Genomic DNA, 15,569 nt, shown 5'->3' on the forward strand with positions numbered 1-15,569 from the left:
GTGCAGGACTTCAGCTTTACTTCCATTGGATTCTTGGCTGTACCGGGACATTTCAATGCACAAACCAACTGAGAACTGAGAGGGAAAAGAATCCCTCAAAGCCTAGAGGCATGAAATTTTGACCCAAGTTAAGGAGGCAGGGCCAGCCAGGGTGGTGATGTGGCCTGTTGCCAGAGGCAGCTCACAAACCCCCGGGCCAGCTGCGCCCCAGGGACCTTTACCTGGTTACGTGAAGCCCGGTTTCAGTGTAATTTTCAGGGGTCGCAAAATAGTCATCATCTCCCCCAGCTGCTTAAAACCGTACAAACCACTCTTGACTCTCAGGCCTGTCCAAGGAAAGCCAAACTTCACTAAAACGCCGACATTCACTTGAGCAGATGGGTGGGAAGTGGGCAGAGTGATGAGGAGCACCCTCCCAACAGGAGACCTTGAAGCAAAGCGAGGACCCCGTGGCCCTGGCTGCAGCGGAAGCAGCCACCCTGCTGGGGAAAGCCCGCTTTCTTGGATGGGCGCACTTACAGGACTGACTGGCTTTAGGGCGGCCCAGACTGCTGGCCTCAGCTGGTAACTGTACCCGGCCTTACAAAGCAGGCGGCGGACTGTGTTTGGCCCCCAGGCTGCAGTCGGCCAGTCCCAGACTTAGGCTGTGTGAGTGCAGAGAATCCAGGACCTGAAGGAGACTTAAGGCCTCTTTGGGGCGGCCTGCAGGTGCTGCCAGGGGAAAGAAACATCCTTCTCAGGGCAGAATAGGGGGTCCAGGCAACCCTCCTCCTCTCTGTCATTACCAGGAAGTGGCCACGAGGAGGCGATTCCCTTGTGGGGACAGTGCATCCAGTGACAGACCGCCTTCTGAGGGCGCACAGGCCAGGAGGTGGCGAGGGGGTAGGGCCTCAAGAGGTCCTGCCAGCACAGGCCAGTGCCAGGTGCCAGTGGATGGCAGGCATGTGGCAGGTCCACCCAGGACCTTGACTCTTGTCCCATTTTGGGGTGGCTCATAAGCCTAAAGTACTTGCGGCCACTCAGACGTGCCCACCTGTCCACCAGCTGGCTGAGCACAGCAGCCATGGAGGAGACAGGAGGTCCCCAGTCTCTGCAGAGTCTGTAGACATCCTGGGACCTTGTGCGCTGACCCTCTGGATGCAAGTTCTGGGTGGAGCAGGGGTGGCCAGGGAGACGGGGTCACAGCTACTCAAGTGGGCACACTGATCTGTTTCGCGGTGCCTCGCACCCAGGGAGGGAACTCCTCCGAAGGTGCAGGTGCAGGTTGGGGGTCAGTCCTCATCCCGAGAAATGGTGCTGCAGCCTGGGAACCGGCATCCTTGTGCAGGGCTAAGCAGCAGCAGCTGGCAATCTGGCTGACCCTCTTCAGAGTTGGCGTCCCTGCCCACACACCAAACACAAACTCAGTGGACTCGACCATCCTGAACTCTGCTGTTCCAACACAACCAGAGGGCTCCAGACACGTCCCCCCCATCTGGGCACACAGGGAGCAGCACCTGTTTCACCTGATACAAACCCACAGGCTGCTTTTGGGCCACGTCACACACGGTGATCGAGGCTGCAGTGTTCTGGGGACCTGCCCGTGGGCTTAACCAAACCAACGAGACGGTGACCCAAACAGTGTTGCGATAGATCCTGAAGTGACCTTCGCCCCTCAGGGTTACAGCCTGTCCAAACAAGACTCCTGGTCCCAAGTCTCAGCTGGTGAGTCCAGGACCCCGGGGAAGGGCTGGAGTCAGCGCTGCAGGGCAGCTCACCCTGTGGCTTGGAGCCTTAATTAGATCGGCCGTGAGGCTCTGCAAGGTCCCAGCCCATGAGGCAGATCAACCAGAGCAGCTGACAGAGCAGAGGTCTTCCCTGCACATTCTTACTGTGCGTGCCAAGGAGGCCACGTGGCCCTGACCCCTGTACCCAGGCCGTTTCTCCAGGCCGTGCGGGCAGAGAAAACCTGGAGGTGAAGCAATGCCCCCACCCCGCTGGCTCCCCATGGAGGGGCTTGGTCTTGTTCACGGCAAAAGCTGTTTCCTGGCTGATGTACACCTGGTGCTCCTGGAAGCCTGCGGGGCACCCTCGCACCCATGCCGACGCCTGGTGAGTGGTTGCCTCCACCTACCGCCGTCTCTGAGAAAAGGTGCAGGCTCCCGTGTCTGCCTGCAGATCTCCCAGCTCTGGCGGCTGGAGCTCTGAGGAAGTCCGGTCAGCAGCAATAAACAATCCACGTCCTGGCCTCTTGAGAGGCAACCCTGGGCAGATGCGAGGCTCCTGTGGGGCCGGGATGACAGAGGCTATGTGATGCAAGGGGCTGCCCATTTAACTCCTGCTCAGATGGGCAGCTAGGCTCTCCATTTGGGGAGGGTGGGTGGCCCTGTCCCCAGCCCAGGTGCTGCTCCGCAGGTCTCGCTCCGTCAAAGGCAGCTCCGCTGGCTGGCCTCCCCCTGGGCTGCTCTGCTGGGGGACGAGACTCAAAGGAGGCGGAGAAGGGAGTTTAGCACCCTGTGCACTGCTGCTAACACAAGCTGCTGAGGGCAGTCTGAGCGAGCAGTGCTTAAGGAAGACATTCTGGCTAACTTCTCACGGGGCTTTCCTCATGCCTCTTCCTCGTCCGCTGTGAACTCAAGATGCTGCATGTGGGCACCCTGAGGTGAGGGACACAGGCTTTATGAAGGCGGTGAGGTCAGACATGCCAGCAAATAAGCACACAGCTTGTACGAATCTGGGTGGATGTTCCCTTTCCTAAGAGAGCAAGTCTGCCTTGTTCCCAGCATTCTGAACCGTCAGGACAAATGATCCCACGTAAAGTAAGTTAAGGCTGTATGTATAATCACATTTAGACACATTTGCAAAGGTGAGCGGTCTATCCCATGTGAATTTTCTGATGCTGAGTAAGCCTTGAGCTGCGATTAAAAGCTTTGCCACATTCATTACATTTATAAGGTTTCTCTCCGGTGTGAATTCTCTGATGTATGATTAGATGTGAGCGCCACCTGAATATTTTCTCACATTCACTACATTTATGCAGTTTCTTGGCAGTATTAACCTTCTTACGGCTCATGTGGTTAGGCCCCTCCAGGGCATTCCCGTACTCATGATACCACTGGGCCCGAGTGTGGATGCGCTGGTGCTCGATGAGGTAGGAGCTCCGGCTGAAGGCCTTCCCGCACTCACTGCAACCGTAGGGCTTCACTCCCGCGTGAATGATCTGGTGCTGGAAAAGGGTGGAGTTTTGACTGAAGGCTTTCCCACATTCGCTGCACTTATAGGGCCTCTCCCCGGTGTGAACCCTTTGATGGATCGTGAGCTGTGTGCTCATACTGAAGGCTTTTCCACACTCGAGGCACTCATAGGGCTTCTCCCCTTTGTGGATTCTCTGATGGTAAATGAGGCTGGAGCTCTGGCTGAAGGCCTTCCCGCACTCACTGCACTCATAGGGCTTCTCTCCAGTGTGGATTCTCTGATGCTGAATGAGGTGTGAGCCCTGGACAAAGCCTTTCCCGCATTCTTCACATTTAAATGGTTTTTCTCCAGTGTGAGTTCTCTGGTGGCGAATAAGCCGTGAGCTACAACCAAAGGCTTTCGAACACTTGTTGCATTTGTAGGGTTTCTCTCCGGTGTGAGTCAGCTGATGCTGACTAAGGCGGGAGACCCACCTGAAAGCCTTCCCACACTCGCCACACTTAAATGGTTTCTCTGTAGCATGGGTCCTCTGAGGCGCAAGGAGGCTGGGACCATCCGGGGTTCTTGGCAGTTGCAGTCTCTCCCCAGCGTGCATCCGCTGGTGCTGAGCTAGGGTTGAGCTCTGGCTGAAGGCCTTCCCGCACTCCCGGCATGGGTAGGGCTTCTCTCCCGTGTGAGTCCTCTGGTGCCTGACCAGCTGAGACTGCTGGCTGAAGGCCTTCCCACACTCCCGGCAGCCATAGGGCCTCTCTCCCGTGTGGACCCTCTGATGGTGGATGAGGCTAGAGCTCTGACCAAAGGCTTTTCCACATTCCTCACACCTGTAGGGCTTCTCTCCAGTGTGAATTCTCTGATGCTGAATAAGTTTTGAGCTCAGGCGAAAGGCTTTTCCACACTCAGTGCATTTGAACGGCTTCTCTCCAGTGTGGATTCTCTGATGCTGACTAAGCTGTGAGCACAGCCGGAAAGCTCTCCCACACTCCTCACATTCATATGGCTTCTCTCCATGCAAGTTACTTTGATGTCTCCCCTGTGAGCAATCAGATGATTTTTTCTGGCACTCTTGACATGGGTTAGATCTCTTCTGTGTGTTAATTTCCTGATGCAGAGCAACACCTGAAGCAGCTCTGAACCTCCTGCCACACATGCTGCACCTTCGGAAGGACCCCTGACTTTTATCAGGCTGACAGTTCGGGTGGGTGCTGCTGCCCAGCCCATCATACCCCTGGGCCTCCTCCTGGACAAAGGTCTTCCTGGAAGCCACAGTCCCCGTGTTCAAGCAGCTCTTCTGGAAGCGGGAGCCTGGCTGACTCTCTGACCAGACCTCCAAATCAGAGGTGCCTCCAAAGCCAGGACTCTGAGGAAAATCCTGTGGAGGAGTTTTTACCCTTGCCACATGGGATCCTGATTTGACAACATCCACGTCCTCACAGGCCTGCTCTCCATCAGTCCCAATCGTGGAACCTGAAATAAGCAGGAGATAAAACTGCTCCGCATGCCCCATGCTCAGAGAGAGGACAAAGACTGGGGTTGGGGTGCAGATCTTCCCTGGGACTGAGCCCCACCAGGACAGGACGCACTGAGCATGGAGACACCCCACATGGGAAGGTGACACAAGTCAGTGCCTCTGAGTTCTCAAAATTTGGTTTCATTCATGCTGTTTTACCTTATGAATTCATTCAACTACTGTGTGCATGGCAGAGTGCAAAGGGCCACCCCCACACGAGGAGGGCGTGTCATCCTACAGGGAACCAGTATGAGAAAAATCCAAAGTGAGCCTGAGAGAGTGGCAGGGTTAGTGAGAGGCAGGGTTAGACTGAGAGGTCAGAGGCTCCTGGTTCCAGAGGAGGTAGAGTGAGGAAGAAAGAGGGACTGAACACTACAAACAGAAGGACGTTAGGTACCGAGAAAAATGAGGCACAAGAGCTGCTGAGGGGCACACGGGGGCGAGCCCAAGATGGCCGGGCATCGGGCTGTCCACTGGGTGGGGTTCTGAGCTGGACCTCAGGCCTGAACTCTGCATTCTCCAGCTGCCACCAAGCCACTCCAACTCCCACCTGACCACGCCCCTTGCTGGTCGGCCCCTCAGCTTCCAGGTGGACATACTGGCTCCACCTTCCCGTGGATTTCTGGAGGGACCGCCTACCCCTGCCTGCTGTCCACATGGAGGACTGATGTGGCCGCCAGACAAGGAATATCTAGGGACACCAGGAGCTGGAAGAGGCAGGAAGGCTCCTACCTTACAGGTTTCAGAGGGGACACGACCCTGCCAAGGCCTTGATTTTGGACATCTGGCTTCTAGGACAGAGAAGCCAAAAAATCTCTGCTGTTTTAAGCCTCCAGTTGGTGGTGTTTTGTTATAGCAGTCCCAGAACCCTAACCCAGGCCTGGAGCCTGGTCTGGGAGGCTGGGGTCACTCACGCCCCTAGGAAGCTCTGGAGGAGCTGCTGGCAGAGGCAGGAAACTGTCTCAGGGACACTCAGAGCCCAGCTCAGTGCTTCCCTTGGGTCCACACGTTTGTACCTTTGCTTAATAAGAGTATTAGTTTAAAAAAAAGAGCATTAGAAAAAGTAGAAACTGAACACAATGCGTTTCAACAACAAACTTTTTGCCATAATCACAGGTGCTTTATGTTCTTGCTTTTCTGTAGCTCAGCCTCTCCTGAGCCCCTCCATGACTGCCCACACCTCCGAGCAGAGCCCATGGTTTCCCAGCTACAGGCGTGGCCACTCCCAGGGGCCCACCTCTAGCCTCCAACCTGCAGCCCTCGTGGGCACGGGCGCTCCAGACCCCTCCTCACCTGTGCCTGGAAGCCTCCCCACCACAGGCCTGAGCCTCACCTGTCTGGGAGGCCCTCGCTGCCTCTCTCCCCTCTGCTCCCTGCAGGTCGAGGACCCAGGGCTCCTGTCCCTGTTCCAGCCGGGAAATCAGCTCAGGCTTGAAGACCAGGAATCCTGCTGTGGGGGCGGCAGAGGAGGAGACGGCATCAGTGTGGCAGGAGTGCAGGGCAGGGCTCAGCTTTCCCTGGATCCCAGAAGGAAAGGAGCCGGGGGCTGCTGAAGGCCCATTGTGGGTGAGGTCTGGGCACAGGGGCCCTTCTTGTCGGATCTGGACACAGAAGAATGCCGGGACTCCCACCCTGTCCCTGTCTCCATCTGCAGGAGGGCCAGGATCCCCAGGGAACCCTGTCTGCAAAGTACAGGCCAGCTCTGCCCCAGGCACTGCCAGCACTTCCCTCCGCAGAGACAGGCAGTCCCTCAGCACAGAGGAGGTAGGAGTGGTTAAGAAACGAGACGAACAACAACAAACCAACAACCAAAACAGATGTTAAATCAGAAGGTGAGATGCTGAACACTGGAATTTGACACAACACTGTAAAATGATTATGAATCAATAAAAAATGTAAAAAAAAAAATTTGTAAAAAAAAAAAAAAAGAAGGTGAGAAAGGCCAGTCTTCAGTTGGCAGCCCCAGCCTCAAGTCCTCACACGAAGCCCTGGGGCGTCAGCAGTCAGGGGAGGGGTGCAGATCCCGGGCACCCACCTGGCACTGGCCTTCTGGGGCTGCCGTCCCCACGTGTGGGGAGGCTGTGTGGTGTGCTCCTGGCCCATCCCTCTGGCTGGGCTCCCCTCAGGTTTCCCTCAGGCCATGGGGGGTAGGAAAGGCAGGCAGAGATCCTTGGTCGAAGGCCTCAGGTGACGGCAGGACCCCACGCTCAACAGGAAACAGGTGTTCTTGCCAAGCACACATGGACCATTCACCCCAGGCCAGCCACAGAGGGAGTCAGAGCACAGGCCACAGAACAATACCACCGACCATGCCCAGTGCAAACGCCAACTAGACGTGCCAGCAGTCCCAACAGGGGCACAAACCTGTCAGCCCCTCGGACACTGAATAACAAATGACTATGAGTCAAAGTTTGCAGGAAGCGGCTGAAGCGGTACTCACAGACAGAATTTTCTATTTTTAATGCATTTACTAGAAACAAGAATGGTAAACATAAAAAGGGCAGACATTACATTCAAGGAGTTGGAAATAAAATCCCTGCCAAAAAAAAAAGGAAAAGAGGAACACAGTAGCCTTGTGGTAAAACTGATCAAGGTCGACATAGTGAAAAGATGCTGCCAAAAAAATAAAATAAACAAGGGAAACAAATACAAACACAACAGAGATTAAAAATGAAGAGTATTACAAACAAACACATGACCCCCAAATTGAAAATCTCAATGAATAGATCAATTTGTATAAAAACTAAAAAAGACAAAATTCAATACACTCATATGATTAAAAACAAAACTCCTTAGCCAACTTCTGTTCTTAGTCAGATGCATTCATTGCCTTTAAAATCAGAACAAAACAAGCATGTACGCAGAAGTCCTAAGGGCACTGGTACTCTGGCCATCGCCAGCCATCAGGACACGTGGGGACAGGAGGGAGAACACCCAGGTCTCGTTGGCAAGCTCTCCTAGAACATGACACCAGAACAAGCAGGGACCCGACTCGGTGGCCAAACACAAGATCTACCTCCAAAACCAGCAGTAACCGGCTAGAAAACATGGTAACATAAAAATGATACAGTCACAAAACAACCTAAAGAATCAAACATGAGACCACTTGGGAGAAAATTCCAAGACTCTAACACAGTAAGTGAGATAATGGAGACCATTCCACGATCCTCGATGGGAGCAGTTAACAGAAAGGTGCCAGCTTCCTTCATGCTGTCTGCAAATTCAAACCATTCCCAATTTCTGAGGAACTCTCACTCATTCTAGACTTACATGAAGCAACTACCCTGCCAGCCTTGAGTGGGTAAGGGAAACTTTAAAAAGGGTAAAGAGAGCTGCCCGCCAGGTGTTAAGACTGCAGAGTCAAAGCAAAAAAGAACAATGATGATAAAACAACCAAATAAAAAACAGCGAGCTGGCCCAGAGAGACCCAAGCTCGAAACACACCGTCAGGGCAGCTCCGCAATCAGCCAGGAAGAGTGGACAGTGTAGTGCTGGGAGAACGGCTGTGTGTGTGTACAGAGAAAAGGATTTTACTTAATTACACACAAATGTGGAGCCCAGACCTAAATGAGACAGATGAACTACCAAATCCACATGAACAACTGCAGGCCGTCTCTGTGACTTTGGAGTAAGAAAGAGCTTCAAAGGTACAACTCATAAGGCAAAAACTGACTGATTTAATTGACCTCAGAGTGAGCAAACACGAAAGAATGGGAAAGATATTCACAAAGCACAACACCTGTGTGGTGTCACCACACAGGACGTAGCCTAACATCGACCTAAAGAGCACGTGCACGTCTGAACGTGGGTCACACCTGGGACCTGCTGTCCTCGGCTGGGGGCGGTGACAGCTGAAGCGACTGCATGCACACAGGCACGGTGGCAAGTCACAGCACTGTCCTGCTCTCTGCAGGAGTGACCGCACAGGCAGGAGGCCGTGGAGGAAGAGCAGCGGGGTGCACGCCCAAGACTGGAGAAGCAAACTGCTGCGGACCAGGGACTGCAGTTCAGTCTCTGGCAAATCGGCCCACGTGTGCAAACCAGGCCCAAGACAGGAGACCGGGCATGGCGACCAGATCCACACAGAAGGAGCGGCCGCCAATGTTGGGCACCAGCCTTGCCGATGGGAGGAAACCCAGCAACACTTAAAGGCTCAGCCCTCAGGCTCCCGAGGGCCCACAGATGCCAGCAGGTGAAAGCATGAACACAGAAACCAACACACCAGAAGACAGGAGGGGACGTGAGCAACACCCAAGCCAATTCTCTCCTCTTGTCCTTCCCATTCCAGCTCACTGGCGCACGGTAAGCCACGTCTAAGGGGGTCTAAGAGCGCTTGTAAAAAGTATAAAAAATGTTTACGGAATAAGAAAAAGTCATGCGGCAGTATAATCAGCAGCATTCTACTTCTTGTTGATACATAAGATAATGACGTGTCTCACGACGTACCGTACCTCGGATTCAATGAAAGCCAGCAATCAGAAATAATAAACAAATTCAAACCAGTAAGGCCCAGTAACCCCAGCAGAAAACAGGCCAAGGCTTTGAGCACTTTACTGAAGAAACCTGGCTTTGCCTAATGCTAATGAGAGGGAAGAGGGGCTCGGGGTGAGCAGTGATCAGAGAACCACAAGTTCACACCAGGCAAGCTCACCACGTGCTCCTCTGCGTGGAAATAGAAGGGCAGAGAGGGACAGGCCTGGTCCCACCACTCTGCTGGGCGAGCCCACTCCTGGCCCCCCACCCAATGCTCTCTCAGTGGCCCAGGTGCTATGTGTGATGGGGTTAAAGACCCTGTGGGGCCAGCACAGCGGGGGCACACCCTCCCCTACAAGGGTACAATCCAAGCCATGGGCTCGTAGCACAGTAAGAGAGACAGGCTTGAAGCGCGCTGGAGCGTCTGCCTGTGGCAGTGGGGGATGGGAGAGGAAGATGGTGGCAGGCAGGAGGAGAGAGGGGAGGCAACAGCCTCCACATAGAGGTCCCTGGGGCATCGCTGCCACCCAGGCTTCAGTTGTACAACCATTTCCTTGGATCCCATGAGCCAATAAGTTCCATTTTGTTGTTTACTCTGTTTGGATTCTGTTTCTTACAGTAATCTTATCTATTGACCCAGGCAAAAAAGAGGCTTCGTTAGCTCCCAGAAGTCCACCTACACAGTTAGGACTGAATCGTGATGTGTGCAAAGCTCAGAGCTTGCCTGGCTCACCGAAACCCTCCCGGGTCAGCTTCTGACCCACAGAGACTCACAGGTTCAAGGCCCCTGTCTAGCCTGAGAGGGCTTGACCATATGGCCTCCACATCCCCAGCCCCTAGCAGAGACCTGGCTAGGTGGACACTGACTGATGGTGCGGCGGAGGGAGTCCAGGTGAAGCCTCACCTAGTCCGGCCACGCTGCTGTGGTTCTCCAGCATCACTTCCTTGTAGAGGGCCCTCTGGCCAGGGTCCAGACACTGCCACTCCTCCCGCGAGAAGTGCACAGCCACATCGCCAAACGTCACAGCCTCCTGAAAGGACACATCGGGGCCCATGGGTGCCAGCCCCATACTGGCGCTGCCTAACGGGACGTCTCAGGCACATGCACAAGCTGGGTGAGGCTGTCACTGGGCCCTGTGGCTCTAAAATCAAGGGGATAGAGAGTACTGGCGGGGGACAGGCAGACCATGCTGATCTACAACTCTCTGCAGGGGCCTCAGGCTGGGCCCAGAGTGGGCAGGGGCCTGCTCACTACCTTGGCCATGGGCACACCAGAGCCTGGCGAGGACCAAACAAGGAGCCGAGCAAGGGCCCGGGGCCAGGCCCAGGAACAGGGTGGGTGCCCAGAGAAGGAGGTAGGGGTCCTTACAGGACAAGCGAGGGAATGAAGGAAGTCAGACTCCTACCATGAGGTTCGGTGTGCGGTCATCCACACGTCCAGGCCGAGAGACCTGCTGGCAGTTATGAGAGTCAGAGATCAGGGTCTTGGAGTAAGAGGCTGACTTCCAAGCTAGATGAAGGAGTACCGTGTTCTCAGATCCTTTACCTCCAACTCCAGATATTTTCTGGCAGGGACCTGGGGCGGGGTCAAAGAGGCCATGGCACTTGAGTATCTGCCCCCCGAAGCTTCATTCATCTTTCAGAGTGTGTGGCGTGTGTGACTCACTCCACAGAAACATAATGGGTGATTGCCACATGCTCCACTAAGCAATGGGAATGCAGGAGTGAACAATGCACAAGGACTCTGCCTTCACTGAGCAGTCTAGTGGAGGAAAGAGTTAAATGATCACACACACAAACGCCAAATTACAACCATGATAATAGCATGGAAGTACAAGGAACTCTGAAAGCATTTACAATAGGAAATGCTGACTTAGTCTGATGGGTCACTTCCCCTAGAAGCTAACTCAGGCAAGGTAAGGGAGTGGGAGAGGGTACCCTAGACAGCAGGAACAGCTTGTGCAAAGGGCACGAGGCAGGAAAGAATGGGCTGAGTAAGCCAGAGGGGCTGGATCACAGACAGCAAGAGGAAGCATGATGCACTGGAGGCTGGAGCGGGCAGGAACCAGAAGGATGGACTGCAGGGAAAGACGAGTGGATACAGGACCCCACCTCCCATCCCCAGTACATAAATTCGGCCCTCTCCCCAGGCATCCCCCTAGGAGGTCAGAATGAGAAGTGAGTTCCTGGAGGTGGGGGTTGTCTCAAAAAGTGGTTTGAAGGCAGAAGCCCCAGGCCGGTAGCACAGGGAGGCTGACCCAGGCAGCAGTGACCACTGTCAGGTGCGCCCCCAGCTGGGCCCGACCAGGAGGCCAGCGGCTGCCAGTGCTGGATCCTGGGTCCCCGGCAGCGAGTTGCAGGCCCGGAGCAGCAGCCAGAATTCAGAGAAGATAAAGACCCGCCCCCTCCCAAAGCACAGCCCTTTTCGTCACTGTCACTAAGTCTAGGTCTTCCAGGGGCAGTGAGTGAGGGGAAGAGAGGGCCAGGGGTGGGGATCCCCTGGGGCAGGCCTAGGTCTGGCTGGAGGACCACGAGGCTGGCGCGCGGCCGGATCTGCCGGACTCCGCCTCCCGCCTCCGCGGGCCCAGGCGGCCGCGGCTCGCCCACCGCCCCCGCGGACTCTCCGAGCCACCCGCGCTTCCCCGCCGAGGCCCGAGCAGCGCGGGGCCCGCAGCGTCGCAGGCGGGAGGGCGCGGGGCCGCCGGCAGCCACTCCGCCCGAGGGCGAGGAGCACGTGGGCCGCCCCGGCCCTAACCCGCGCGGGTCGCTCGGACTCACCCGCCCCGGGGCCGCCCGAGGCTCCACACGCGCGACGACGCCGGAAACGGGCCCCGAACGCCCGCGCCCACTCTGTCCCGGAGACTTCCGGCCTCTCTGGGCGGTTCGGAGGCTCGGGCGACTCGGTGGTTCCCAGCCCAGCAGCCCGGTGGGCAGGCGGCGGGGCCAGATTGTCCGGGAAAAGACGCCGCTGGGGAGAGCGGCGCCGGAGCCGTGGCTGGTGCGTGGTTTCTCTCCTCCCAGGACGGGGAGGAGCGGATCCCGGTGGAGCGAAAGAGAGCCTTAGGGTCGCCCGGGCCGGTCCCGCGCACCTCGGGTCACCAGTCCCGAGATCTGTGTCCGGGCTTCTCTGTAGCTGAATGCAACCGCTGGGCACGTTCCAGGCCCCAGGACTACGGAGACGCCCCTATCCAGGCCTTGCCCCTGGTGGAGGGTGTCCGGGGGGAGCGGCCAGCTGGCGGCGCAGAGAAGCTGTGTGGAAAGATCAGGTGTTCCGAGCCTGGTGGAGCCGGTGGTCCAGGCCGAGGGCACCGCAGAGTTGGGACAGGGCACCGACAGGCCAGAGATGAGGCTAGGAGGGCCCTCAGGAAGGTTGTGGACCACCGAGAGACGGAGAAGCCCAGCGGAGGGTAGTCACCCGGGACGCCAGGCTGGGGTCCCTGGCTGCGTCCCAGGGTCGCGGGGTTCGGGGAGCAGGACAGCCTAGAACCTGCCGAGAGACCGCGTGGGATGGGACCCCAGGCGAAGGGCGGCGCGCCCCGAAGTCAGGTCAGGGCTTCTCTTCGCTGCGCTCCCAACCATCCCCAGCTTCGTGTGGACCCCGGGACAATCTGTTCTGCGTGTTCTCCCAGATCCAGGCTCTACCCTGTCTGTGGGGGCAGGCTCACCCCGAGTTCCCTGGGACCCGGGAGGAGCCTCCCGATTGGGGGCCAGGCCAAAGCACCGCAAAAGCCTTGGGTAGGACGCTGCCTTCGTCTTTGGGGGCCTCAGCTTCCACGTGCGGCTCCGGTCCTGGGAGGTCTTCACCTGCGGGTTTGCTCTGTGCCTGGCTGACCCGCAGTTCACACCCTGCAACCCTGAAAGTGGGAAGGGCGGGGCACAGAGTGCGCAGATCTCTTCGCGGGGAGGGCCCTGACACCCGACTCCTAACGATCCAAATCCCGGGGTCGCTCAGAGCCACGGAGAAATCGGGCAGAAGCCAAAGGAAGGAAGTGGGCGGGGTCGGCTCCCCGACAGCTTCCTACCGGAGGTCGAGGTCAAAGGGAAAAACAAATGCCTTCGGAGGAACCAGCTCCTCTCCCTGAGCCCCTGTGCCCCGTGGTCCCGGCGCCCCCACCCGACGCCTCCGCGTCTCGATCTCAACTCTCCCATTCTCACTTCCTCCCTGGTTATGCTCAGAAAGCATCTGTGCAAAGGATGATTAAACAACTGAATGGAGAATGGGGAAAGACAGGGAATATGCCTGCTTCCCAGGCGCCCTCCAGGTCCTGCCCCCAAACAAGTGCATCCAGGAATGACCCTGGTACACTGAGCTCACTGGCGGTCCCGACCTACCGGGAGCCTCCCAGCTGGAAGATCTTCACACAGCACCACCCAGACTTGGAGGTCCTGGCAAGCCTGGAGTGCTCAAGGTGAGGGGCAACCCCAAGATGACACAGGGAGCAAGAGCAGGAGCCAGGGCTGACGTTTGGGTCTGCAGACTCTGAGGACAGAGCCGTCTCCGCCACCACGAGTGCCTGAGCCTGGTGACCAGGTGTCCGCCCAGCAGACACTTGGGCAGAGCTGAGGGTGCTACGTGGGGGTGTGGGTCAAGGGGACTGCATCCAACCTCTACAGGCTATTCCAGGGCCTCCCCACCTCAGTCCCATAATTCTCCCTGAGCCTCAGACCCACTGAGCAAACAGACTGTTGACAGACAGGGGCCTGTATGGTCCCTTGAATGGTCACTGTGCCCCTTCTCTTTGCCAGACCAGATGGCTTTCCAGTTATTCCAGCCTGGAATTGGGATTGTATCCCAGGGGGAAAGCCCAGTTTAAAAATCATTTCAAAGGATGTATTTCCAAGGCCACTTTCTGCATTCTTGTAGATGGCCCAGAGCAATAATATTTTCCACAAACTGGGACAGAGCCCCACTGAGGGCCATCACCATCTGTGTGCACTCAAAGGTCCCCTGGCATGTTAAAATGTACCTTGGGTTTGTTTTAATCAGGGATGGTAAGACATGCAGACTCAGAAATGAAGGAAGATGTTTATACGCACAGGTCTCAAGAAACAGGAAGCAGGGCACACCATGCAGGGCTACACAGGGAAGCGCCAGGTTGGTCAGGAGGCAGAAGAGGGAGAGAGAGTGTGGCCCAGGGCCTTTACTGGGGTTTCTGCAGCAAGGAATGGGTGAGGCAGGGCAGGTCCTCTGAATTAGCTAAGGACCATATAGTTTGAGTAATTTCAACAGGCTACAGGCTGTAGGAATGGTCTGTAGTTGTCTGATACCTGGCCCTGGGGTGATTTAGGGCAGGGGATATTGGTGTGATATGTGAGTTTGATAAAGGAGATAGCTGGGAGTCAGCTCTGGATTGGTTGGTTTGCATCAAAGCCTTGCTCTCAGGGGTCGTTTGCTATCTCTAGGAACGCCTTTTGGATCTAGCCTTGCTTGGCTCAGAAGCTGGCAGGCAGAACCAGGAGACCCCAGAACCCTGAACAGAAGCAGAAGTTCCCTGAGCCCCCAGGGAAATGTCACCTGAGGAGGTCAGGGGCTCGGAATCCTGAGAGCTAAATGAATGAAGAGCTGAAGGTGGGTACCAGGGGGTCCTGAGGAGATGGGTCGCAGGGGCCCCAGGTCACAGGCCTGTGCTCCTGACTCCTGCCTGTACTCAGGTTTTTCCCACCTGGACCCGAGTCTTTCAAAGCAGAGCCTGTGATATGCCATCTCTCTCCTGTGCTCAACAAAGACCACATGTGCTGAACAGAAGCTTGTTTGAAAGACTAACCTCTGGGCCAGCAAACTGTTTTTCTTTAAAGGGAAATAAAAGCTGAAAAACAGGATTTCCAGAAACAAAATACTTTCCTTCACTCAGAACGGGGATTCAAGCTTAGTCAGGATGGAATCCAAATATGGAAAAAATATGGCTGAAGAGTGATTCAGAGATGCACATTTCACAAAATTCACTTTCCTAGATTGTCACTAGTATTTTTGGTTCTTTTCCAAGAGGAAAGCTGCTTCCTGTTAGTACCCATTTGGATACTGCAAGTTAAAAGTCAGGGCTCATACCCATCAGGATGGCTACTATCATAAAAACAGAAAACAACAAGTGCTGACAACGATGTGGAGAAGTTGGAACCCTTGTACACTGCTAGTGGCAATGTAAATTGGTACAGCCGCTATGGAGAATAGTATGGGGGTTCGTAAAAAATTAAACATGGAATTATATGATCAATCAACTCCACCTCTGGATATACACACAAAAGATTTGAAAGCAGGTTCTCAAAGAGATATTTAAACCCATGTTCATAGGAGCATTATTCACAATAGCCAAAAGGTGGAAGCAGCCCAAGTATCCATCTACAGATGATGGATAAGCAAGATGTGGTCCATACATACAATGGAATATTACTCAACATGAAAAAAACCTGTTACATG

At 55.5% G+C, this 15,569-nt stretch overlaps 1 protein-coding gene and 1 long non-coding RNA gene across 6 annotated transcripts; one reads left to right on the forward strand and one right to left on the reverse strand.

Moving 5' to 3' along the window:
* Positions 1-1,237: 1,237 nt before the first annotated feature.
* ZNF7 (zinc finger protein 7) lies at positions 1,238-11,965 on the reverse strand. 5 transcript variants are annotated; one of them, XM_072950089.1, is made up of 6 exons: positions 11,933-11,965; positions 10,701-10,730; positions 10,561-10,605; positions 10,059-10,185; positions 6,015-6,131; positions 1,238-4,638 (listed from the first exon to the last, which is right to left on the reverse strand). In XM_072950089.1, exons 3-6 carry the CDS (start codon positions 10,561-10,563, stop codon positions 2,855-2,857), a joined length of 2,031 nt encoding a protein of 676 aa, XP_072806190.1. In that variant the 5' UTR covers positions 10,564-10,605; positions 10,701-10,730; positions 11,933-11,965; the 3' UTR covers positions 1,238-2,854. The 5 variants fall into 5 exon arrangements, with proteins under 5 accessions (XP_072806190.1, XP_072806187.1, XP_072806188.1 ...); XM_072950086.1 differs by having other exon boundaries at positions 10,701-10,916; XM_072950087.1 differs by having other exon boundaries at positions 6,015-6,128; positions 10,561-10,608; positions 10,701-10,916.
* Positions 11,966-12,031: 66 nt separating this feature from the next.
* LOC116285420 (uncharacterized) lies at positions 12,032-14,960 on the forward strand. The gene is made up of 3 exons (XR_012064307.1): positions 12,032-12,152; positions 13,331-13,563; positions 14,558-14,960. It is a non-coding gene; the product is annotated as an uncharacterized lncRNA (long non-coding RNA).
* Positions 14,961-15,569: the final 609 nt, after the last annotated feature.

This window comes from Vicugna pacos, chromosome 25, assembly GCF_048564905.1.
Source record: "Vicugna pacos chromosome 25, VicPac4, whole genome shotgun sequence".
Classification (NCBI taxonomy): Eukaryota; Metazoa; Chordata; class Mammalia; order Artiodactyla; family Camelidae; genus Vicugna; species Vicugna pacos.

Coding starts and splice junctions, on each gene's coding strand:
- ZNF7 (XM_072950085.1), bottom strand. CDS start 10,790: ATGAATGAAGCTTCGGGGGGCAGATACTCAAGTGCCATGGCCTCTTTG. Junction 10,609..10,700: donor GAAAATATCTGGAGTTGGAG/GTAAAGGATCTG, acceptor CATAACTGCCAG/CAGGTCTCTCGGCCTGGACG. Junction 10,186..10,560: donor ACCGCACACCGAACCTCATG/GTAGGAGTCTGA, acceptor GTGTCCTTTCAG/GAGGCTGTGACGTTTGGCGA.